General features: G+C 52.6%; 1 protein-coding gene across 1 annotated transcript in view; it reads right to left on the bottom strand.

Annotated features, from left to right (window-relative positions):
* The window catches only part of PEX6 (peroxisomal biogenesis factor 6), a 365,667-nt gene that overhangs the window by 3,590 nt on the left and 337,837 nt on the right, over nucleotides 1-24,240 (bottom strand). Inside the window, exons 14-15 of the mRNA XM_075595120.1 lie at nucleotides 19,897-20,013; nucleotides 12,157-12,234 (exon numbers count right to left, since the gene is read on the bottom strand). Coding sequence (XP_075451235.1) covers nucleotides 12,157-12,234; nucleotides 19,897-20,013 — 195 coding nt within the window. The remainder of the gene's footprint in view (nucleotides 1-12,156; nucleotides 12,235-19,896; nucleotides 20,014-24,240) is intronic.

Below are 24,240 nucleotides of genomic sequence, written 5' to 3'. Positions count from 1 at the left end.
AGTGAGATCCAGAGAGAGAGTGAGATCCAGAGAGAGAGTGAGATCCAGAGAGAGAGTGAGATCCAGAGAGAGAGTGAGATCCAGAGAGAGTGAGATCCAGAGAGAGTGAGATCCAGAGAGAGTGAGATCCAGAGAGAGAGAGAGAGATCCAGAGAGAGAGGGGTCGAGAGAGAGAAGGGTTGAGAGAAAGAAAGGGGTTGAGAGAGAGGGGTCAAGAGAGAGATCCAGAGAAAGAGAGAGATCCAGAGAGAGTGAGATCCAGAGAGAGAGTGAGATCCAGAGAGAGAGAGTGAGATCCAGAGAGAGAGAGTGAGATCCAGAGAGAGAGAGAGTGAGATCCAGAGAGAGAGTGAGATCCAGAGAGAGTGAGATACAGAGAGAGTGAGATCCAGAGAGAGAGAGAGAGTGAGATCCAGAGAGAGTGAGATCCAGAGAGAGAGAGAGATCCAGAGAGAGAGGGGTCGAGAGAGAGAGAGAGAGAGAGAGAGAGAGAGAGAGAGAGAGAAGGGTTGAGAGAAAGAAAGGGGTTGAGAGAGAGGGGTCAAGAGAGAGAGAGGGGAGTCGAGAGAGATCCAGAAAAAAAGAGAGAGTGAGATCCAGAGAAAGAGAGAGATCCAGAGAGAGCGTGAGATACAGAGAGCGAGAGAGTGAGATCCAGAGAGAGTGAGATCCAGAGAGAGTGAGATCCAGAGAGAGAGATCCAGAGAGAGAGGGGTCGAGAGAGAGAGAGAGAGAAAAGGGTTGAGAGAAAGAAAGGGGTTGAGAGAGAGGGGTCAAGAGAGAGGGGAGTCGAGAGAGATCCAGAGAAAGAGAGAGAGTGAGATCCAGAGAAAGAGAGAGAGTGAGTTCCAGAGAGATCGAGAGTGAGTTCCAGAGAGATCGAGAGTGAGTTCCAGAGAGATCGAGAGTGAGTTCCAGAGAGATCGAGAGTGAGATCCAGAGAGATCGAGAGTGAGATCCAGAGAGATCGAGAGTGAGATCCAGAGAGATCGAGAGTGAGATCCAGAGAGATCAAGTGAGATCCAGAGAGATCGAGAGTGAGATCGAGAGTGAGATAGAGTGAGATCCAGAGAGAGAGAGAGAGAGAGATCATCTCGAGAGAGATCATCTTTAGAGAGATCCAGAGAGATGTCGAGAGAGTGAGAGAGTGAGAGGTCGAGAGTGAGGTCAAGAGCGTGAGAGAGGTCGAGAGTGAGAGGTCGAGAGTGAGAGAGGTCGAGAGTGAGAGAGGTCGAGAGTGAGAGAGGTCGAGTGAGAGAGGTCGAGAAAGAGAGAGGTCGAGAAAGAGAGAGGTCGAGAAAGAGAGGGGTCAAGAGTGAGAGAGAGGTCGTGACGGGGGAGGGGTGCCAAGCGAGTAATAAAGGGGTCACCCCCATTAGGCACACCCTTCCACCATCTGGGAAGTGAGGGGTTAACCCGAAATGTACTTATTATACATATGTTCCCCTGCTTCACAACCAAAAGGTACGTCCCTTGGTCATCCTATTCCCACATTTAGAGGGAATTAATGTATTTTTATTCCCCTGCCTCAGGGCAAACTGTTTTATTTGCTGAGTGTTGATATTGGTACAATTATGGTGTTTGTACCTGTGCAGTGTATGCAACAACCACATACACTGGGATCCAGGTGGGAGGGAAAGGGTTAATGTTAATTTGGTGTTTATTGCCCTTTGTCCCCTTTCCCGCCTTTGCAGGCTCCATTTTGCAGTTTCTCCATAGGTCGCCATTGAAGCCCCATGTAACCGTATGGAGATTCCAGCGATTTGGGCCCAATATCATAGAAGACCTGCAGGTGGCGCCCGAGAGGAGGAGCGGCGGTTCCCCATTGAAAGTGAAAGGAGTAATGTATTTCAATGGGGATTCCTTGAAGCCGACCTCGGGAGACGAGCTGGCAGCCAGCCAGACCGCGAAACCGCAAGAGCGGAAACAATGTCTAAAAAGAGCTTTGATCAGGTCTCGGTCAAGTCCACGTCCAATTGACATGGGAACTTTTGTTCTAGGGCACCCAGGAATAAAATTTGTTTTGCCCCTGGCCCCTAGGAACCCCCTCACTTGACCCCAACCGGGTCCGACAGTTAATGGCAACAAGAAAGGGTCGCGCCGGCCACGAGAGTCGCACCATTGACCGTAATGGTGGAGAAAGTCGCGTGGCTTTCAAACACTAAGTGAGAAACAGTGTAAACTGAAAACCCATAACTCCGGTTCCGTGGGGACCAGAGGGTTGGGATTTGGCCAGGATGTAGTCACTGCTCCGGCATGACTGCATGGCAATTTACAGCCCTCTCCCCTCAACCGAACGGAATAGGGTTTGTGGCGGTAGGGAGGGTTTGGCCCGGGATTAACGGGGTTACCCCCCAAGGGCCCCCCTCTAACCTCGCCAGGGAGACAAGGGGTTAACTGGGCTGAGGCCCAGAACTGTGACTTAACCCTTGCTAAATAACATGAAAATGCTTATTCCCCTGTGTAAATGATGTTGTTGCTGGATCAGGGTCTGCATAACCCACCCACTGGGACTTAAGGGGTTAATCTTATATGCAGTGCTGAATAAACAGTTACCTGAAAACTGGTAATTTGGTAACTGAGTAAGCCAGGACCCTGAGCCTTGGGGTACATCCTCCGGGTCACCCCCCAAGTACACACATATTAAAAATATAACGTTGTCATAAGAGAAACATATATTTTTGATAAAGTGACTTTTTGTAGTTTTTGAAATACACAGGCAGAATGCTAATAATGGTGTGCTAATGTACAGGCAGAATGCCTGTCTTTGTAATGCGTAAGGAACCAAATGGTGCCTCATATGAGTATTCACTGGAAGTGTATATCAACAGAGAGGTGTGATACATCGCCCTGATCAATAGGTAATTGACCTAATTGGTTATGCGAAAAGCAAAAGCACCACTTCAAAAGGTTTATTGACGTGGCCAGTAGGATGCTACATAGGATATCCTGCTAGATTTGAGCCTGGCTTCCCAGGGGAATTGTTTATGCGGGAAGCAGGCAAAAGGAAGGGAAGGGTTTGTTATTCACACCTTCCAGCAAAAGGTATCCCCCAACAGGATATCAAAAGTGAGTAACTTTATTAAATATAAGGATACTATGAGATGTCCTTGGCTGAACCGGCTAAGAATTACATAAGTGTATTGGCGAGAGTAAGCCGATCTTGGGAAGTCTAAACATTGAATATGTAACTGCTGCTAAATGCCAGATATTAATATCTCTATTAATGTTCATATTACAATGTAATTTTTGGTCTTCCTACGAGCGTCAGGTGTCCCAGAATGCAGTAATATATCTCACCTGACTGTATGTATTACGGAGCGGAAGTTATGCAATGATTTGCAGTAAATATGAACTTTTGGTTAAGTCTGAGACCCCCCAGAGTTCTACTGCAGATGTGCCAGCTAGCAGGGGGGCCTGTCCTAAAATGTGTTCCCCCACCACAGATTGGCTGGAGATAATTGCAAACCAATCCCAAGGTCTTAATGTTACAGATAGAGGGACAAAGGGTTTATAACCTGCTGTTTCCCATCTATCCTTTGTCTTCATTTTTGGTCGCCATGCAATGTCTTGGGCTGATTGCTGGATGAAACTGCCAGTTCAGATGGGACTGTTTTCATTATTTTCATCTTTTACGTAAGTGTCTATATTTTGCCTGTTATTGTATAATCTGTTGTGTTCACCTTTATCAAGGAATAAAATCACTTTATTATATCTTAAGTCTCGTCCCAGTTCAAACCCAGGTATATATATATTTATATATATAGTTTTTGGTGTACAATTACAGCCTGTCGCAAGCTCTCGTGACAGGCTTGTAATTAACTGGTGGCAGCGGTGGGATTGAACTGGACCTGGATTACAGTATTCTGCGGGGTACTGTGATCCAGTGGGAACTTGATGGTAATTGCAAGTTCCTGGGACTAAAGATATTGAACACACAGTGTACAACATATAACACAAGATATGGCACCTCCTCACTGTTCCCCTACTTGTGAGAAGCATTTCCTCCAGAACCAAAGTGCCGGCCATCCGTCTGACTGGAGCCGGGCACTGAGACCAGAGGAGTGCATCAAGTCGGCGCGGGGAGCAGCAGCCAGCAAGGCTGAGAGAGAGACAGCAATGGGTGAGCATGAAACCCGGCAGGCTGAGCAAAGATCCACAGCTGCAGCTGCTGTAACCATCACACCGCCCGGAGAGCAGGGAAGGGACCCAGCTCCGGGACGGCAGAGACTTGTGGAGGGAGCGGGTGGTCTTGCACCAGGAGAGGTATTGGCCGTTGCGGCGGCCAGTCCATTTTACCCAGAATTGCTGGCCCTGATGTTTGCACACGGAGAGATGTCCCCAGCAGAGCGGCTCGAGCAGCTGAAGCTGGCGATGATCCGACCCACTTATCCCCTTCCAGAGCCCGGCGCTCAAGCCTCTCCGCTCTGGACTCCGTTGCCCCTTGCTGGGGTTAGTCCACCGGCGGCGGAGAAGCTCTGGAATGAGCCCGGCGCTCAAGCCTCTCCGCTCTGGACTCCGTTGCCCCTTGCTGGGGTTAGTCCACCGGCGGCGGAGAAGCTCTGGAATGAGCCCGGCGCTCAGGCAACTCCGCTCTGGACTCCGTTGCCCCTTGCTGGGGTTAGTCCACCGGTGGCGGAGAAGCACCGGCAGTCGCTGCGGCACTGCCACCAAATGGGCCACAATAATGCCCAGTGCCCTGACCGTGCGCGGTCAGGCGAAGAAGCCCCTCAGGGCCAACGCTCACGAGCTGCGGAAAAGATGACCCAGTTAGCGGCATCCTCTGATGGCTCCCGCCCAGCCGGGGCGACAACCCTCCGCGGGACGTCTCCTGGAGAACCTGGACGGGCTGCATCAGCAACAGCGGCGGAGAGCAGCGGCCATCCACCTGATCCCGGCGGAGAACCAGCAGCGGCGGCAGAGAAGACGCCGCCACTCCGGCATCCTGCCGGCGGCAGTTTTATTTGGGGGGAGGGACAGGGTTTGCGGGAGGGGGTTATTTTACCAAGTTTGCATGGAGCTGTGTTCCTCCACAAAGACCTGGGACCCTTGTCCTGCACCGTTTTACCTGTACCCAACCCGGGCGCTGTTGCGGCAGTGGCCCGGTGCTGCCCAGCCCAGATGGGGCCGGCGGCGGCCGCTCCAGTCCCCCTGCAATTGGGACCAACGAAGGCGGCGGTCTCTGCGGGGACCAGCAAGGTAAGCCAGACCAAGTCGCAGACTGACTCTGACTTATGTTTCCCTATGACTGTACCCTGTTGTTTCACTCTAGGGGTGACTGGGGGGTGGCAGGAGATAGGGGCACCAGGGGAGGGGAAGGAAGGGCAGCTGGTAGGGCAGTCAGGATTCCCCATTACCCTGGCGGGGCAGCAAGGGGACTCTCAGTTAAGAGCCCCACTGTTGCAGCCTTGCTCTGGGCTGGAGGTATCAGGGGTTGTGGCAAAGTTAGACCACCCCCGGATTACCTGCCAGCCAGGAGCTAAGGTGGGTGCATCTGCACCAGCAACCCTGAGCTCATCCCCGGTAATGGGGAGACAGTGTCAGGGAGATGGCCTCACTCAGGTGTCCCTAGGATCCAGGTTAGGATTAGCTAGGGAGAAGCGGAGTGAGGGGAGGCTGCAGGTAGGTAGCCAGCATCAGTTCTCAGGGGAGGGGAAGGAAGGGCAGCTTGTAGGGCCGCCAGGCTTCCCCATTACCTGGGCAGAGCAGCAAGGGGACTCTCAGTTAAGAGCCCCACTGTTGCAGCCTTGCTATGGGCTAGAGGTACCAGGGGTTGTGGCACAGTTAGACCACCCCCAGATTACCTTCCAGCCAAGAGCTAAGGCGGTTGCATCTGGAGAGATGCCCCTGGGCTCATCCCCGGTAATGGGGAGACAGTGTCAGGGAGATGGCCTCACTCAGGTGTCCCTAGGGTCCAGGCTAGGATTAGCTAGGGAGAAGCGGAGTGAGGGGAGGCTGCAGGTAGGTAGCCAGCAGCAGATCTCAGTGAGAGAAGGAGGGCTAGTGGTAGCCAGGGAGGGAAAGCATCAGGTATTGCAGCTAGAGTTTCCCGTTACCCTGGCAGAGCCCCAGGGGGTTTCTCAGATCAGCAACCCCCTGTTGCAGCCTAGCTATGGGCTGGGGGTATCTGGGGCAGTGGCAGGCTTGTGCCACCCCAGGGATACCTGCCAGCCAAGCGCTAAGGTGGTTGCATCTGGAGAGATGCCCCTGAGCTCATCCCTGGTAAGGGGGAGACAAGGTCAGGGAGGTAGGTGCACTCAGGTAGTTCCAGGGTCTGGGTTAGGATTGCCCAGGGAGGAGAGGAGTGCAGGTGGGCTGCAGGGAGGTAAGCAGCAGGCTGAGGTGCTGGGCCTAGGGGAGGCTAGGCAGGGAGGCACCGTGGAGCAGGGGGAGATAGGAGATCAGTGGGGTGTGAGGCAGCTGGCAGAAGCTAGGGATGGGCTAGGTAGGCAGAAGGTCCCTTGTTCTGACTGGCCAGGAGTGACCCCTCTGACAGAAACCCCTGGGTTCCCAAAGGAGAGGCTGTGGGTAGATAGGCAGCCAGGGAGGAGAGTCATGAGTATCACGGAGCAGCTACGGGTGGGCACAGAGCCAGGGCAGGTAGGGTCCCTACAGACTGGTGACATAACCCTTTCCCAGACTTGGTTGACAGGAAAGCGACGGTCTGTGCTGGATAGCTGGTCTCCTGCAGATGCAGAGACATGCCAGTCTCTGGGCAGTGTGCAGCCTGGACTGCACAGGAGCCCCTTTCACCCTGGACTTGGTTCCCAAGGCACTGGGTGGGGGGCAGAGGGAGGCAAAGGAAAATGCCCGGCTTTGCAGGAACTGGACTTTACAATCCACTGTGTACTGGTCAATGCTGGAGGACAATTTTGCCAGGCCAATCCCTCAGGACGTATTGAGTGCGTCAAGAGCGCCAGTGGTATCCCAGGGCCATGGGGAGGCCGCTGGGGTACCAGGGGCCCTTGAGCAGGGGAGGTGTGGCGGTAGGGAGGGTTTGGCCCGGGATTAACGGGGTTACCCCCCAAGGGCCCCCCTCTAACCTCGCCAGGGAGACAAGGGGTTAACTGGGCTGAGGCCCAGAACTGTGACTTAACCCTTGCTAAATAACATGAAAATGCTTATTCCCCTGTGTAAATGATGTTGTTGCTGGATCAGGGTCTGCATAACCCACCCACTGGGACTTAAGGGGTTAATCTTATATGCAGTGCTGAATAAACAGTTACCTGAAAACTGGTAATTTGGTAACTGAGTAAGCCAGGACCCTGAGCCTTGGGGTACATCCTCCGGGTCACCCCCCAAGTACACACATATTAAAAATATAACGTTGTCATAAGAGAAACATATATTTTTGATAAAGTGACTTTTTGTAGTTTTTGAAATACACAGGCAGAATGCTAATAATGGTGTGCTAATGTACAGGCAGAATGCCTGTCTTTGTAATGCGTAAGGAGCCAAATGGTGCCTCATATGAGTATTCACTGGAAGTGTATATCAACAGAGAGGTGTGATACATCGCCCTGATCAATAGGTAACTGACCTAATTGGTTATGCGAAAAGCAAAAGCCCACTTCAAAAGGTTTATTGACGTGGCCAGTAGGATGCTACATAGGATATCCTGCTAGATTTGAGCCTGGCTTCCCAGGGGAATTGTTTATGCGGGAAGCAGGCAAAAGGAAGGGAAGGGTTTGTTATTCACACCTTCCAGCAAAAGGTATCCCCCAACAGGATATCAAAAGTGAGTAACTTTATTAAATATAAGGATACTATGAGATGTCCTTGGCTGAACCGGCTAAGAATTACATAAGTGTATTGGCGAGAGTAAGCCGATCTTGGGAAGTCTAAACATTGAATATGTAACTGCTGCTAAATGCCAGATATTAATATCTCTATTAATGTTCATATTACAATGTAATTTTTGGTCTTCCTACGAGCGTCAGGTGTCCCAGAATGCAGTAATATATCTCACCTGACTGTATGTATTACGGAGCGGAAGTTATGCAATGATTTGCAGTAAATATGAACTTTTGGTTAAGTCTGAGACCCCCCAGAGTTCTACTGCAGATGTGCCAGCTAGCAGGGGGGCCTGTCCTAAAATGTGTTCCCCCACCAAAGATTGGCTGGAGATAATTGCAAACCAATCCCAGGGTCTTAATGTTACAGATAGAGGGACAAAGGGTTTATAACCTGCTGTTTCCCATCTATCCTTTGTCTTCATTTTTGGTCGCCATGCAATGTCTTGGGCTGATTGCTGGATGAAACTGCCAGTTCAGATGGGACTGTTTTCATTATTTTCATCTTTTACGTAAGTGTCTATATTTTGCCTGTTATTGTATAATCTGTTGTGTTCACCTTTATCAAGGAATAAAATCACTTTATTATATCTTAAGTCTCGTCCCAGTTCAAACCCAGGTATATATATATTTATATATATAGTTTTTGGTGTACAATTACAGCCTGTCGCAAGCTCTCGTGACAGGCTTAACTGTAAAAAAGTGTGTGTTTCCCATTGACTTCAATGGTAGCGGAGGTCCCATTGAAACCTATGGCCGCCCCGGCCCTATTGATTCTAATGGAGGAAAGCCACGTGGCTTTGCAACGACTAAGTCAAAATGTGCAGAAACCTGAAACCCATAACTTTGGTTCTGTTCAGCCTAGAGGGCTGAGATTTGTGTACCATGTAGTCATCGTTCCGGCATGACTGCATGGTGAATACCGACCCTCTCGGGGCAACAGGATGGAGTCAGGGTAATGGTTAAGTTGGGTTTCTGCCATTGACTTGCATGGCAGAAAAAAGCCACTTTTGTAAATGTGCTTTTAAAACTGTGTTTGTGTAACTCCGGTCCGGTGGGTCACAGCGAGCTGAAACTTGGCCACCATGGAGAGTCCCCTCCGGCATGAGGGTCTGGCAAGTTTCAGCCCACTCGGCCCAGCCGAACTGATTATTTTAATAGGAGTAGATATTAAGAAATGTACTGTTTTGTAGGGCTGGTATAAAAGCGTGCGAAAGTTACTGGCTCTTCTTTATGTTAATGTTCAGGAGGGTGACCCTTTGTCTACAACAGCCCCCCTGATCAAAGGCTTCACCACTCTGATTGTGTACAATGGGGCGGAGAAAACCAGAGCTTGAGTGGTCTGTATGTGCCATAATTCACACTTACAGACAAAGGGTTTCCTGACCAGATACACGTCTGGTAGACTTTTAGGCGCCCTGTCTTTAGTGTGGGGCTAGAGAAATGAGACCCCAAGTGAAAGATGTGCGCATGTGCAACTAACTGGGGGCATGGTCCAACAATGCTTCTCACGTTAGCTGGCAAAGGGTTATTGGGTGGAGGTAATTGATAACCAATATGTGAAGGGGGAGGTATACCAAGTGTGGCGCTCATATATAAAGTGTTACTTGGGTGGAGGTAATTGATAACCAATGCCTGGCACCCAATGTTAAGGGATAGGGCTGAAACTCCACTTAAACGAGTGTAAGCCCTATGCCCAGTGTCTTCGTTTTCTCGTCGTTGTGACTTCGTTTTGTATCCTGAATGAATTGCCAATCCTGTACCTGATTTCTTCATTGTCCAACCCCTAAGTAAGTGTCCATATTCTGTGTGTTATTTGTATATTTTGTGTGTTCACCTTCTTTAAGGAATAAACTATATTTATCATATCATAGTCGCATTCAATTCAAAACAGAGATTTTTGGTGTATATTATAACCCTGTACTAGCTACCGTGACAGAGGGGTCGAGAGAGAGAGAGAAGGGTCGAGAGAGAGAGGGGTCAAGAGAGAGGGGTCAAGAAAATCCAGAGAAAGAGAGGGTGAGATCCAGAGAGAGAGAAAGAGAGAGAGATCCAGAGACAGTGACAGAGATCCAGAGAGAATGACAGAGAGCGAGATCGAGATCCAGAGAGAGTGAGATCCAGAGAGAGAGTGAGATCCAGAGAGAGAGTGAGATCCAGAGAGAGAGTGAGATCCAGAGAGAGAGTGAGATCCAGAGAGTGAGATCCAGAGATCGAGAGATCGAGAGCGAGATACAGAGATCGAGAGCGAGATCCAGAGATCGAGAGCGATATCGAGAGAGATATCGAGGTCGAGAGAGGGGACAAGAGAGGGGTCGAGAGAGAGAAAGGGGTCAAGAGAGAGAGATTCAGACAGAGAGAAAGATCAAAAATCGGAGATCAAAATCTCAAAAGAGAGAGAGGTCGAGAGAGAGATTGAGAGAGATGTCGAGAGAGAGATTGAGAGAGATGTCGAGAGATTGAGATGTCGAGAGATTGAGAGAGATGTCGAGAGATTAAGAGAGATGTCGAGAGAGAGTGAGATCGAAATAGAGGTCGAAATAGAGGTCCAAAAAGTGAGGTCCAAAAAGTGAGATCCAGAGAGAGGTCCAGAGAGTGAGAGCGGTCCAGAGAGAGAGAGAAAGAGAGGTCTAGAGAGGGAGGGGGAGAGAGGTCGAGACAGAAAGAGAGGTCGAGAGAGAAAGAGAGAAGTTGAGGTCAAAGTCAAGAGAGGTCGAGGTAGGTCAAGGGAGGTCGACAGAGGTCGAGGTAGAGGTTGAAAGAGAGAGAGGGAGATCGAGATCGAGAGAGGGAGATGGAGACCGAGAGAGGGAGATGGAGACCGAGAGAGGGAGATGGAGACCGAGAAAGGGAGATCGAGAGAGTGAGAGATCGAGACCGAGAGTGTGAGATCGAGAGAGAGATCGAGAGAAAGGTCTCGAGAGAGAGATTGAAATAGAGGTCGAGAGAGTGAGATCTAAAGAGAGAGGTATCCAGAGAAAGAGAGAGGTATCCAGAGAGTGAGAGAGGTATCCAGAGAGAGAGAAAGAGAGGTCCAGAGAGAGAGAAAGAGAGGTTCAGAGAGAGAGAAAGGTCCAGAGAGAAAGAAAGCTCCAGAGAGAGAAAGAAAGCTCCAGAGAGAGAAAGAAAGCTCCAGAGAGAGAAAGAAAGGTCCAGAGAGAGAAAGAAAGGTCCAGAGAGAGAGAAAGAAAGCTCCAGAGAAAGAAAGCTCCAGAGAGAGAAAGAAAGGTCCAGAGAGAGAAAGAAAGGTCCAGAGAGCGAGCGAGAGAGAAAAAGAGAGAGAGGTCGAGGTGTCGAGAGAGAGGTTGAGAGTGAAATCGATAGAGTGAGGGTGCGAGTGGGAGGGTGCGAGTGGGAGGGTGCGAGTGGGAGGGTGCGAGTGGGAGGGCGCGAGTGGGAGGGCGCGAGTGGGAGGGCGCGAGTGGGAGGGCGCGAGTGGGAGGGCGAGAGTGGGAGGGCGAGAGTGGGAGGGCGAGAGTGGGAGGGCGAGAGTGGGAGGGCGAGAGTGGGAGGGCGAGAGTGGGAGGGCGAGAGAGCGAGACCGAGAGAGCGAGACCGAGAGAGCGAGACCGGAAGAGCGAGAGCGAGACCGGAAGAGCGAGATCGAGACCGGAAGAGCGAGATCGAGACCGGAAGAGCGAGATCGAGACAGAGAAAGCGAGATCGAGACAGAGAAAGCGAGATCGAGACAGAGAAAGCGAGATCGAGACAGAGAAAGCGAGATCGAGACAGAGAAAGCGAGATCGAGACAGAGAAAGCGAGATCGAGACAGAGAAAGCGAGATCGAGACAGAGAAAGCGAGATCGAGAGAGATCAAGATCCAGAGAGAGAGAGAGGTATCTAGAGAGAGAGAGGTGTCCAGAGAGACAGGTCTGGAAAGACAAAGAGAGGTTGAGAGGTCGAGAGAGATATAGAGAGAGAAAGATAGAAATACAGAGAGAAAGAGAGAGCACGAGAGGTTGAGAAAGAGTCCAAGACAAAACTCGGACAGAGGGATAGAGACGGCTCCATCGCAAGGTCGGAAACAACTTGAGGCAGACAGAGACATTAGACAGATGGAGTGAGTGCTCCCCCAGCTGAGAAAGGGGCGTACTTTTGCGCACATTTTTCTATTCCTTTGCAAACCTGCCCTCCCGATGCAAAGACCGCGACACGGACTCCCGACACACACGGGCTCCCGACACACACGGGCTCCCGACACACACGGGCTCCCGACACACACGGACTCCCGACACACACGGACTCCCGACACACACGGACTCCCGACACACATGGACTCCCGACACACACGGATTCCCGACAGTGACTCTCAAAACACACACCGCCTCAGGGACTTCCGAAACACACACACCGTGTCACTCACTTGCGTGTTATGGCCTTGAGGACTCGGAGTTGTGATTCTCGATCCTCATTTACCCCAACATACAGCAGCTTGTCAAACCTGGGAGAGAAAACACAGATCAGGGTAAGAGACATAAGCGAGAGATTGATAAGTGGCCAAAGAAAGAGAGGGACAGAGAGACACAGAGAAATATACACACACAGTAAGAGGCGTGCGCTGTACATTATTACTGACAGGCAAACAGGACTGCGTGCGTCAAACTCCGAGACACAGACAGGGCGTGTGTCACCTCCTGACAGTGTTAGACAGGGCTGTGTGTGTGTCACCTCCTGACAGTGTTAGACAGAGCTGTGTGTGTCACCTCCTGACAGTGTTAGACAGGGCTGTGTGTGTCACCTCCTGACAGTGTTAGACAGGGCCGTGTGTGTGTCACCTCCTGACAGTGTTAGACAGGGCTGTGTGTGTCACCTCCTGACAGTGTTAGACAGGGCTGTGTGTGTCACCTTGTAGGCGGATGCTCACAGAGGTATACAAGGGAGACTGATTATAGTGAAATTAAATAAGCCTTTTATTGCGCCTGTTTCCTTAACATCAGGAAACCATCCAAACAAGGGGTAAACAAAACTTCTATTCACTTGGGAGTATTTCTAGTGAAATACTATGCAGTTCACAACTCCCTTAGATAAGCATGTCTCCCAGACCCAAACATATAGCATGAAATGAACAGATATAAAAAGTCTTGTAAATAAAAGTCTTATCTGTTCCTTGTGGTTTGGAGGGAAAATCTTCTCTGTCCCTGGTTGCTACCTTTTCTTCAGGGTTTGTCAGCATTCAGGTTTAGAAGTTTCCCCTGTGTCTTGAAAGCAGCTCTGATGTTTCTTCTGGCAGGGCTCAAGACAAGTGTCTCCAAGTTCAGCTCAGGTGTGAGCTAAGGAGTCTCTCTTCCTGCCTCAAAAGACAGGCTTTTCTAAGCCATCAGGCACGTGGTGTTTGTTAATTGACTACCAGCAGTTAACCATCACACTGCTGGATTAGAGGCATATTTCCTGAACAGGGATAACTCCCCTGTTACATACCTCCCCTGTTTGTGGGAAGCTCAGGCTTGCCACGGCCAAAGCCCATCCTTCCACTCTCATTCTAGATCTCTCTGTGACTTGAATGAGAGTGGATGGAGGAAGAGAACCCTCAGTCCTGTTGGGATTGGAGCCCTTTCTCCAGTTCATTCGTGTCTCCTCCCGACGGTGCTTGAGATCAGCACCCCTCAGTCGCTCGAGGAGGACTTTTTCTAAGTACAGTCTTTTTGCTACGTGCGCGGTCATGAGATTTCCCTCGCGTCGGGTGCTCGTCTTATTGTAGGCAGACTGTATAGCAGCAGTTGCAGAGCGTTTAAAAACAGCCCTTTGAGTTTTCTGCTCTTGAAGCTGTCTCTCTGCCCTTTTCCCACTCAATGGGGTTGCTAGTTCAGCCCCTTTTAGATTAAGTTGCAATTCCACACCCACTTCCAGAGAATGTCCCATCTTTTCAGCTTCATCAGCTAAGGATTCTTCTGGTTTTGATTCAGCACGTGTACCTTCTTTTGTTGCCTGTTGGGTGGCTGAAGGTTTTGCTAGTGCTTGTTTAGGTGGTTCAAATTTTGCAACCTTGTCTTTCAGACGAGCGGTATTCCCAGCTCTCACTGTACCCTTGTGTTCATGGGTTTTTGTGGCCGTGAGATACTGACGCTTAGTCAGGGTCAATACTTGTCCTTGTAGAACTTTCATCTCATCCGCGAGAGATCCCTGTTTTTTGAGTGCGACTTGCAAGTCTCTTCTCAGGGAATTTATCTGCACGCTTTGCTTTCTCTGAGCTTGCTTCCACATTTTTATTGCATTGTGAAGCACTATGAATTTCTTTGCTCGGGCCACAGTTACTTGTTTTAGTTTCTGGACCTTCTTGTGCTCCCTTTTGTGCTGTGTCACCTCGGTTCTAAGCTTGGCTTTTAGCGTTGCTTTGGTGACGCTCAGGGTAGCCTTCAGTTTCTCATGCTGCTTTGCGGGGACATACTGGGTAATCAGACGTTCCTGCAGCACTTGTATTTCTTTAACAGCCTGAAGATTGTCTTCCTGCAGAGTTCGCTGCTTCTCCTCGGCCTTCTCGAGGTGCGTACGCAGACCTTGCAGTTGGTTCTGCAGTCGGTGCTCTGCTTCAAACTTCTCACCTTCCAAAAGTCTATTTATTTCTTTAAGCTCGTGCAGCTTTTCATTTTTTTCCTTGACGTCGTTTGTCAAATTAAAATTTTCTTCTTTGAGTTTTAAGTTTTTTCTTTGTAATCTTAAATGTTCTCCTTTTTCAGTCTCTGTACTATTCAGGGCCTCTTTGCAGTCCTCCTTCCATTTACGCACATCTGCTTTGAGAATGACACTCTCCTGGCGTGAGACTTCCTTCTCTAGGTTGAGGGTCTGAAGCTCCTTCTGGGTGACTTGGAGATCTGTAATAAGATTGACAATCGTTTCTTTAGAAATGTCCAGCTCCTCAATGAGACTGTGTAGTTCCTTTCTGGAAACTTCCAGGTCTGTGCGGCAGCTGTTGGTCTCATGATGTGAGGCATCAAGTGCTCTGCGGAGTGTCTGAACCTCTTTCTGAGATACGTCCACCTCTATCCGGACACTGTTGACCTCCTGTTGTGAGGCATTCAGCTCTATGCGAAGAGTGTGAACCTCTTGCTGGAAGACTGTCATCTGCTTTAGTGCCTCCTCATACTTCCGCTTTAGCGTAGCCACCATTTTATCAGATTGGCTCTGCTTTTCATCCATGGCGGAAATAGTAGCATTTGCAGTATCTAGCTCAGTCTTGAGATCGTCCAATTCTGTCCTGGCTAAAGAGTAAATTGTGAGCACATCTTTTTGTAGCCTCACGTTATTTTTCTGTAGCTCTGTGTAACCATCTTCCTTTTGTTTCAATTGTTCACGGAGCATATCACAGTCATGCCTGGCATTTTTCAGGGCATCTTCAGGGCTGGTCAAGGGATCGTCACTCACTGGTTCCGGCTCCACTTCCCTGGGATGGTTGGTTGAGGGTTCCTCACTGTTGGCACCGGACAGACACTTCTTTGGGGTACACGACTTCTGCCTTGGGCCCTCTGGATATTCGGTTAACCGCGGGATGAATTCTCCATTTTCTCTAGGCTGCAGGGCAACTCGATCCCCCTTCTGACACCATATGTAGGCGGACGCTCACAGAGGTATGCAAGGGAAACTGATTATAGTGAAATTAAATACGCCTTTTTATTGCGCCTGTTTCCTTAACATCAGGAAATCATCCAAACAAGGGGTAAAGAAAGCTTCTATTCACTTGGGAGTATTTCTAGTGAAATACTATGCAGTTCACAACTCCCTTAGATAAGCATATCTCCCAGCCCCAAACACATAGCATGATATTAACAGAAATAAAAAGTCTTGTAAATAAAAGCCTTATCTGTTCCTTGTGGTTTGGAGGGGAAATCGTCTCTGTCCCTGGTTGCTACCTTTTCTTCAGGGTTTGAAAGCATTCAGGTTTAGAAGTTTCCCCTGTGTCTTGAAAGCAGCTCTGATGTTTCTTCTGGCAAGGCTCAAGACAAGTGTCTCCAAGTTCAGCTCAGGTGTGAGCTAAGGAGTCTCTCTTCCTGTCTCAAAAGACAGGCTTTTCTAAGCCTTCAGACAGGTGGTGTTTGTCAATTGACTACCAGCAGTTAACCACCACACTGCTGGATTAGAGGCATATTTCCTGAACAGGGATAACTCCCCTGTTACACACCTCCTGACAGTGTTAGACAGGGCTGTGTGTGTCACCTTCTGACAGTGTTAGACAGGGCTGTGTGTGTGTCACCTCCTGACACAGACAGTGCCGTGTGTGTCACCTCCTGACACAGACAGTGCCGTGTGTGTCACCTCCTGACAGTGTTAGACAGGGCTGTGTGTGTGTCACCTCCTGACACAGACAGGGTCATGTGTGTCACCTCCTGACAGTGTTAGACAGGGCTGTGTGTGTCACCTTCTGACAGTGTTAGACAGGGCTGTGTGTGTGTCACCTCCTGACACAGACAGTGCCGTGTGTGTCACCTCCTGACAGTGTTAGACAGGGCTGTGTGTGTGTCACCTCCTGACACAGACAGGGTCGTGTGTGTCACCTCCTGACAGTGTTAGACAGGGCTGTGTATGTCACCTCCTGACAGTATTAGACAGGGCTGTGTGTGTGTGTCACCTGCTGACAGTGTTAGACAGGGCTGTGTGTGTCACCTCCTGACAGTGTTAGACAGGGCTGTGTGTGTCACCTCCTGACAGTGTTAGACAGGGCTGTGTGTGTGTCACCTCCTGACAGTGTTAGACAGGGCTGTGTGTGTCACCTCCTGACAGTGTTAGACAGGGCTGTGTGTGTCACCTCCTGACAGTGTTAGACAGGGCTGTGTATGTCACCTCCTGACAGTGTTAGACAGGGCTGTGTGTGTGTGTCACCTCCTGACAGTGTTAGACAGGGCTGTGTGTCACCTCCTGCAGCGTTAGACAGGGCTGTGTGTGTGTGTCACCTCCTGACAGTGTTAGACAGGGCTGTGTGTGTGTGTCACCTCCTGACAGTGTTAGACAGGGCTGTGTGTGTCACCTCCTGACAGTGTTAGACAGGGCTGTGTGTGTGTCATCTCCTGACAGTGTTAGACAGGGCTGTGTGTGTCACCTCCTGACAGTGTTAGACAGGGCCGTGTGTGTCACCTTCTGACAGTGTTAGACAGGGCTGTGTGTGTCACCTCCTGACAGTGTTAGACAGGGCTGTGTGTGTGTCACCTCCTGACAGTGTTAGACAGGGCTGTGTGTGTGTGTCACCTCCTGACAGTGTTAGACAGGGCTGTGTGTGTGTGTGTCACCTCCTGACAGTGTTAGACAGGGCTGTGTGTGTCACCTCCTGACAGTGTTAGACAGGGCTGTGTGTGTCACCTCCTGACAGTGTTAGACAGGGCTGTGTGTGTGTCACCTCCTGACAGTGTTAGACAGGGCTGTGTGTGTGTCACCTCCTGACAGTGTTAGACAGGGCTGTGTGTGTGTCACCTCCTGACAGTGTTAGACAGGGCTGTGTGTGTGTCACCTCCTGACAGTGTTAGACAGGGCTGTGTGTGTCACCTCCTGACAGTGTTAGACAGGGCTGTGTGTGTCACCTCCTGACAGTGTTAGACAGGGCCGTGTGTGTGTCACCTCCTGACAGTGTTAGACAGGGCTGTGTGTGTGTGTCACCTCCTGACAGTGTTAGACAGGGCTGTGTGTGTGTCACCTCCTGACAGTGTTAGACAGGGCTGTGTGTGTGTGTCACCTCCTGACAGTGTTAGACAGGGCTGTGTGTGTGTCACCTCCTGACAGTGTTAGACAGGGCTGTGTGTGTCACCTCCTGACAGTGTTAGACAGGGCTGTGTGTGTGTGTCACCTCCTGACAGTGTTAGACAGGGCTGTGTGTGTCACCTCCTGACAGTGTTAGACAGGGCTGTGTGTGTGTCATCTCCTGACAGTGTTAGACAGGGCTGTGTGTGTGTCACCTCCTGACAGTGTTAGACAGGGCTGTGTGTGTGTCACCTCCTGACAGTGTTAGACAGGGCTGTGTGTGTCACCTCCTGACAGTGTTAGACAGGGCTGTGTGTGTGTGTCACCTCCTGACAGTGTTAGACAGGGCTGCGTTTGTCACCTCCTGACAGTGTTAGACAGGGCTGTGTGTGTGTGTGTCACCTCCTGACAGTGTTAGACAGGGCTGTGTGTGTCACCTCCTGACAGTGTTAGACAGGGCCGTGTGTGTCACCTTCTGACAGTGTTAGACAGGGCTGTGTGTCACCTCCTGACAGTGTTAGACAGGGCTGTGTGTGTGTCACCTCCTGACAGTGTTATACAGGGCTGTGTGTGTGTGTCACCTCCTGACAGGGTTAGACAGGGCTGTGTGTGTGTGTGTCACCTCCTGACAGTGTTAGACAGGGCTGTGTGTGTCACCTCCTGACAGTGTTAGACAGGGCTGTGTGTGTCACCTCCTGACAGTGTTAGACAGGGCTGTGTGTGTGTCACCTCCTGACAGTGTTAGACAGGGCTGTGTGTGTGTCACCTCCTGACAGTGTTAGACAGGGCTGTGTGTGTGTCACCTCCTGACAGTGTTAGACAGGGCTGTGTGTGTGTCACCTCCTGACAGTGTTAGACAGGGCTGTGTGTGTGTCACCTCCTGACAGTGTTAGACAGGGCTGTGTGTGTGTCACCTCCTGACAGTGTTAGACAGGGCTGTGTGTGTGTGTCACCTCCTGACAGTGTTAGACAGGGCTGTGTGTGTCACCTCCTGACAGTGTTAGACAGGGCTGTGTGTGTCACCTCCTGACAGTGTTAGACAGGGCTGTGTGTGTCACCTCCTGACAGTGTTAGACAGGGCTGTGTGTGTGTCACCTCCTGACAGTGTTAGACAGGGCTGTGTGTGTCACCTCCTGACAGTGTTAGACAGGGCTGTGTGTGTGTCACCTCCTGACAGTGTTAGACAGGGCTGTGTGTGTGTCACCTCCTGACAGTGTTAGACAGGGCTGTGTGTGTGTGTCACCTCCTGACAGTGTTAGACAGGGCTGTGTGTGTCACCTCCTGACAGTGTTAGACAGGGCTGTGTGTGTGTGTCACCTCCTGACAGTGTTAGACAGGGCTGTGTGTGTCACCTCCTGACAGTGTTAGACAGGGCTGTGTGTGTCACCTCCTGACAGTGTTAGACAGGGCTGTGTGTGTCACCTCCTGACAGTGTTAGACAGGGCTGTGTGTGTCACCTCCTGACAGTGTTAGACAGGGCCGTGTGTGTCACCTCCTGACAGTGTTAGACAGGGCTGTGTGTGTGTCACCTCCTGACAGTGTTAGACAGGGCTGTGTGTGTGTCACCTCCTGACAGTGTTAGACAGGGCTGTGTGTGTCACCTCCTGACAGTGTTAGACAGGGCTGTGTGTGTGTCACCTCCTGACAGTGTTAGACAGGGCTGTGTGTGTCACCTCCTGACAGTGTTAGACAGGGCCGTGTGTGTCACCTCCTGACAGTGTTAGACAGGGCTGTGTGTGTCACCTCCTGACAGTGTTAGACAGGGCTGTGTGTGTCACCTCCTGACAGTGTTAGACAGGGCTGTGTGTGTGTCACCTCCTGACAGTGTTAGACAGGGCTGTGTGTGTGTCACCTCCTGACAGTGTTAGACAGGGCTGTGTGTGTGTCACCTCCTGACAGTGTTAGACAGGGCTGTGTGTGTGTGTCACCTCCTGACAGTGTTAGACAGGGCTGTGTGTGTGTCACCTCCTGACAGTGTTAGACAGGGCTGTGTGTGTCACCTCCTGACAGTGTTAGACAGGGCTGTGTGTGTGTGTCACCTCCTGACAGTGTTAGACAGGGCTGTGTGTGTGTCACCTCCTGACAGTGTTAGACAGGGCTGTGTGTGTCACCTCCTGACAGTGTTAGACAGGGCTGTGTGTGTGTCACCTCCTGACAGTGTTAGACAGGGCTGTGTGTGTGTGTCACCTCCTGACAGTGTTAGACAGGGCTGTGTGTGTGTCACCTCCTGACAGTGTTAGACAGGGCTGTGTGTGTGTCACCTCCTGACAGTGTTAGACAGGGCCGTGTGTGTCACCTCCTGACAGTGTTAGACAGGGCTGTGTGTGTGTCACCTCCTGACAGTGTTAGACAGGGCTGTGTGTGTGTCACCTCCTGACAGTGTTAGACAGGGCTGTGTGTGTGTGTCACCTCCTGACAGTGTTAGACAGGCTGCGTTTGTCACCTCCCCGGCCGTAGTAAGGCAGCATCCAACAGGTCTGGTCGATTTGTGGCTCCGATCACAAAGACGTCATGGGAAGAGTGTAATCCGTCCAGCTCTGCCAGCAACTGAGAAACCACCCTGACACAAAGAAACTATAAACATATAAACACGCACACACATGTTCAGCTCTGCTTATAACCAAGGCACCACCCTGACACAAAGAAACTATAAACATATATACACGCACACACATGTTCAGCTCTGCTTATAACCAAGACACCACCCTGACACAAAGAAACTATAAACATATAAACACGCACACACATGTTCAGCTCTGCTTATAACCAAGACACCACCCTGACACAAAGAAACTATAAACATATAAACACGCACACACATGTTTAGCTCTGCTTATAACCAAGACACCACCCTGACACAAAGAAACTATAAACATATAAACACGCACACACATGTTCAGCTCTGCTTATAACCAAGACACCACCCTGACACAAAGAAACTATAAACATATAAACACGCACACACATGTTCAGCTCTGCTTATAACCAAGACACCACCCTGACACAAAGAAACTATAAACATATAAACACGCACACACATGTTCAGCTCTGCTTATAACCAAGACACCACCCTGACACAAAGAAACTATAAACATATAAACACGCACACACATGTTCAGCTCTGCTTATAACCAAGACACCACCCTGACACAAAGAAACTATAAACATATATACACGCACACACATGTTCAGCTCTGCTTATAACCAAGACACCACCCTGACACAAAGAAACTATAAACATATATACACGCACACACATGTTCAGCTCTGCTTATAACCAAGACACCACCCTGACACAAAGAAACTATAAACATATAAACACGCACACACATGTTCAGCTCTGCTTATAACCAAGACACCACTCTGACACAAAGAAACTATAAACATATAAACACGCACACACATGTTAAGCTCTGCTTATAACCAAGACACCACCCTGACACAAAGAAACTATAAACATATAAACACGCACACACATGTTCAGCTCTGCTTATAACCAAGACACCACCCTGACACAAAGAAACTATAAACATATAAACACGCACACACATGTTCAGCTCTGCTTATAACCAAGACACCACCCTGACACAAAGAAACTATAAACATATAAACACGCACACACATGTTCAGCTCTGCTTATAACGAAGACACCACCCTGACACAAAGAAACTATAAACAGGGCAGGGACAGTGGCTGCCGTGATGGCGCAGGGACAGTGGCTGCCGTGATGGCGCAGGGACAGTGGCTGCCGTGATGGGGCAGGGACAGTGGCCGCCGTGATGGGGCAGGGACAGTGGCCGCCGTGATGGCGCAGGGACAGTGGCTGCCGTGATGGCGCAGGGACAGTGGCTGCCGTGATGGGGCAGGGACAGTGGCCGCCGTGATGGCGCAGGGACAGTGGCTGCCGTGATGGCGCAGGGACAGTGGCCGCCGTGATGGGGCAGGGACAGTGGCTGCCGTGATGGCGCAGGGACAGTGGCTGCCGTGATGGCGCAGGGACAGTGGCTGCCGTGATTTCGCAGGGACAGTGGCCGCCGTGATGGCGCAGGGACAGTGGCTGCCGTGATGGCGCAGGGACAGTGGCTGCCGTGATGGGGCAGGGACAGTGGCCGCCGTGATTTCGCAGGGACAGTGGCCGCCGTGATGGGGCAGGGACAGTGGATGCCGTGATGGGGCAGGGACAGTGGCTGCCGTGATGGGGCAGGGACAGTGGCTGCCGTGATGGCGCAGGGACAGTGGCTGCCGTGATGGCGCAGGGACAGTGGCCGCCGTGATGGGGCAGGGACAGTGGCCGGCGAGATGGGGCAGGGACAGTGGATGCCGTGATGGGGCAGGGACAGTGGCTGCCGTGATGGCGCAGGGACAGTGGCTGCCGTGATGGCGCAGGGACAGTGGCTGCCGTGATGGCGCAGGGACAGTGGCTGCCGTGATGGGGCAGGGACAGTGGCTGCCGTGATGGGGCAGGGACAGTGGCTGCCGTGATGGCGCAGGGACAGTGGATGCCGTGATGGGGCAGGGACAGTGGCTGCCGTGATGGGGCAGGGACAGTGGCCGCCGTGATGGCGCAGGGACAGTGGATGCCGTGATGGGGCAGGGACATTGGATGCCGTGATGGCGCAGGGACAGTGGCTGCCGTGATGGCGCAGGGACAGTGGCTGCCGTGATGGGGCAGGGACAGTGGCTGCTGTGATGGGGCAGGGACAGTGGCCGCCGTGATGGCGCAGGGACAGTGGATGCCGTGATGGGGCAGGGACAGTGGATGCCGTGATGGCGCAGGGACAGTGGCCGCCGTGATGGGGCAGGGACAGTGGCCGCCGTGATTTCGCAGGGACAGTGGCCGCCGTGATGGCGCAGGGACAGTGGCTGCCGTGATGGGGCAGGGACAGTGGCTGCCGTGATGGCGCAGGGACAGTGGCTGCCGTGATGGGGCAGGGACAGTGGCTGCCGTGATGGGGCAGGGACAGTGGATGCCGTGATGGCGCAGGGACAGTGGCCGCCGTGATGGCGCAGGGACAGTGGATGCCGTGATGGGGCAGGGACAGTGGCCGGCGAGATGGGGCAGGGACAGTGGCTGCCGTGATGGCGCAGGGACAGTGGCTGCCGTGATGGGGCAGGGACAGTGGCTGCCGTGATGGCGCAGGGACAGTGGCTGCCGTGATGGCGCAGGGACAGTGGCTGCCGTGATGGGGCAGGGACAGTGGCCGCCGTGATGGGGCAGGGACAGTGGCTGCCGTGATGGGGCAGGGACAGTGGCCGCCGTGATGGGGCAGGGACAGTGGCTGCCGTGATGGGGCAGGGACAGTGGCCGCCGTGATGGGGCAGGGACAGTGGATGCCGTGATGGCGCAGGGACAGTGGCTGCCGTGATGGGGCAGGGACAGTGGCTGCCGTGATGGGGCAGGGACAGTGGATGCCGTGATGGCGCAGGGACAGTGGCTGCCGTGATGGGGCAGGGACAGTGGCTGCCGTGATGGCGCAGGGACAGTGGCCGCCGTGATGGGGCAGGGACAGTGGCCGCCGTGATGGGGCAGGGACAGTGGCTGCCGTGATGGGGCAGGGACAGTGGCCGCCGTGATGGGGCAGGGACAGTGGCTGCCGTGATGGGGCAGGGACAGTGGCCGCCGTGATGGGGCAGGGACAGTGGATGCCGTGATGGCGCAGGGACAGTGGCTGCCGTGATGGCGCAGGGACAGTGGCTGCCGTGATGGGGCAGGGACAGTGGCCGCCGTGATGGGGCAGGGACAGTGGCTGCCGTGATGGCGCAGGGACAGTGGCTGCCGTGATGGCGCAGGGACAGTGGCTGCCGTGATGGGGCAGGGACAGTGGCCGCCGTGATGGCGCAGGGACAGTGGCTGCCGTGATGGGGCAGGGACAGTGGCTGCCGTGATGGCGCAGGGACAGTGGCTGCCGTGATGGGGCAGGGACAGTGGCCGCCGTGATGGGGCAGGGACAGTGGCCGCCGTGATGGGGCAGGGACAGTGGCTGCCGTGATGGGGCAGGGACAGTGGCTGCCGTGATGGCGCAGGGACAGTGGCTGCCGTGATGGGGCAGGGACAGTGGCCGCCGTGATGGGGCAGGGACAGTGGCTGCCGTGATGGCGCAGGGACAGTGGATGCCGTGATGGGGCAGGGACAGTGGCCGCCGTGATGGCGCAGGGACAGTGGCTGCCGTGATGGCGCAGGGACAGTGGCCGCCGTGATGGGGCAGGGACAGTGGCTGCCGTGATGGGGCAGGGACAGTGGATGCCGTGATGGGGCAGGGACAGTGGCTGCCGTGATGGCGCAGGGACAGTGGCTGACGTGATGGCGCAGGGACAGTAGCCGCCGTGATGGGGCAGGGACAGTGGCTGCCGTGATTTCGCAGGGACAGTGGCCGCCGTGATGGCGCAGGGACAGTGGCTGCCGTGATGGCGCAGGGACAGTGGCTGACGTGATGGCGCAGGGACAGTGGCCGCCGTGATGGGGCAGGGACAGTGGCCGCCGTGATGGGGCAGGGACAGTGGCTGCCGTGATGGGGCAGGGACAGTGGCTGCCGTGATGGGGCAGGGACAGTGGCTGCCGTGATGGCGCAGGGACAGTGGCTGCCGTGATGGCGCAGGGACAGTGGCTGCCGTGATGGGGCAGGGACAGTGGCTGCCGTGATGGGGCAGGGACAGTGGCCGCCGTGATGGCGCAGGGACAGTGGATGCCGTGATGGGGCAGGGACAGTGGATGCCGTGATGGCGCAGGGACAGTGGCCGCCGTGATGGGGCAGGGACAGTGGCCGCCGTGATTTCGCAGGGACAGTGG

The sequence above is a fragment of the Ascaphus truei genome, chromosome 4 (assembly GCF_040206685.1).
Source record: "Ascaphus truei isolate aAscTru1 chromosome 4, aAscTru1.hap1, whole genome shotgun sequence".
Classification (NCBI taxonomy): domain Eukaryota; kingdom Metazoa; phylum Chordata; class Amphibia; order Anura; family Ascaphidae; genus Ascaphus; species Ascaphus truei.
Note: the sequence above shows the minus strand (reverse complement) of the source record. Positions and strands in the feature narration are given on the sequence as shown.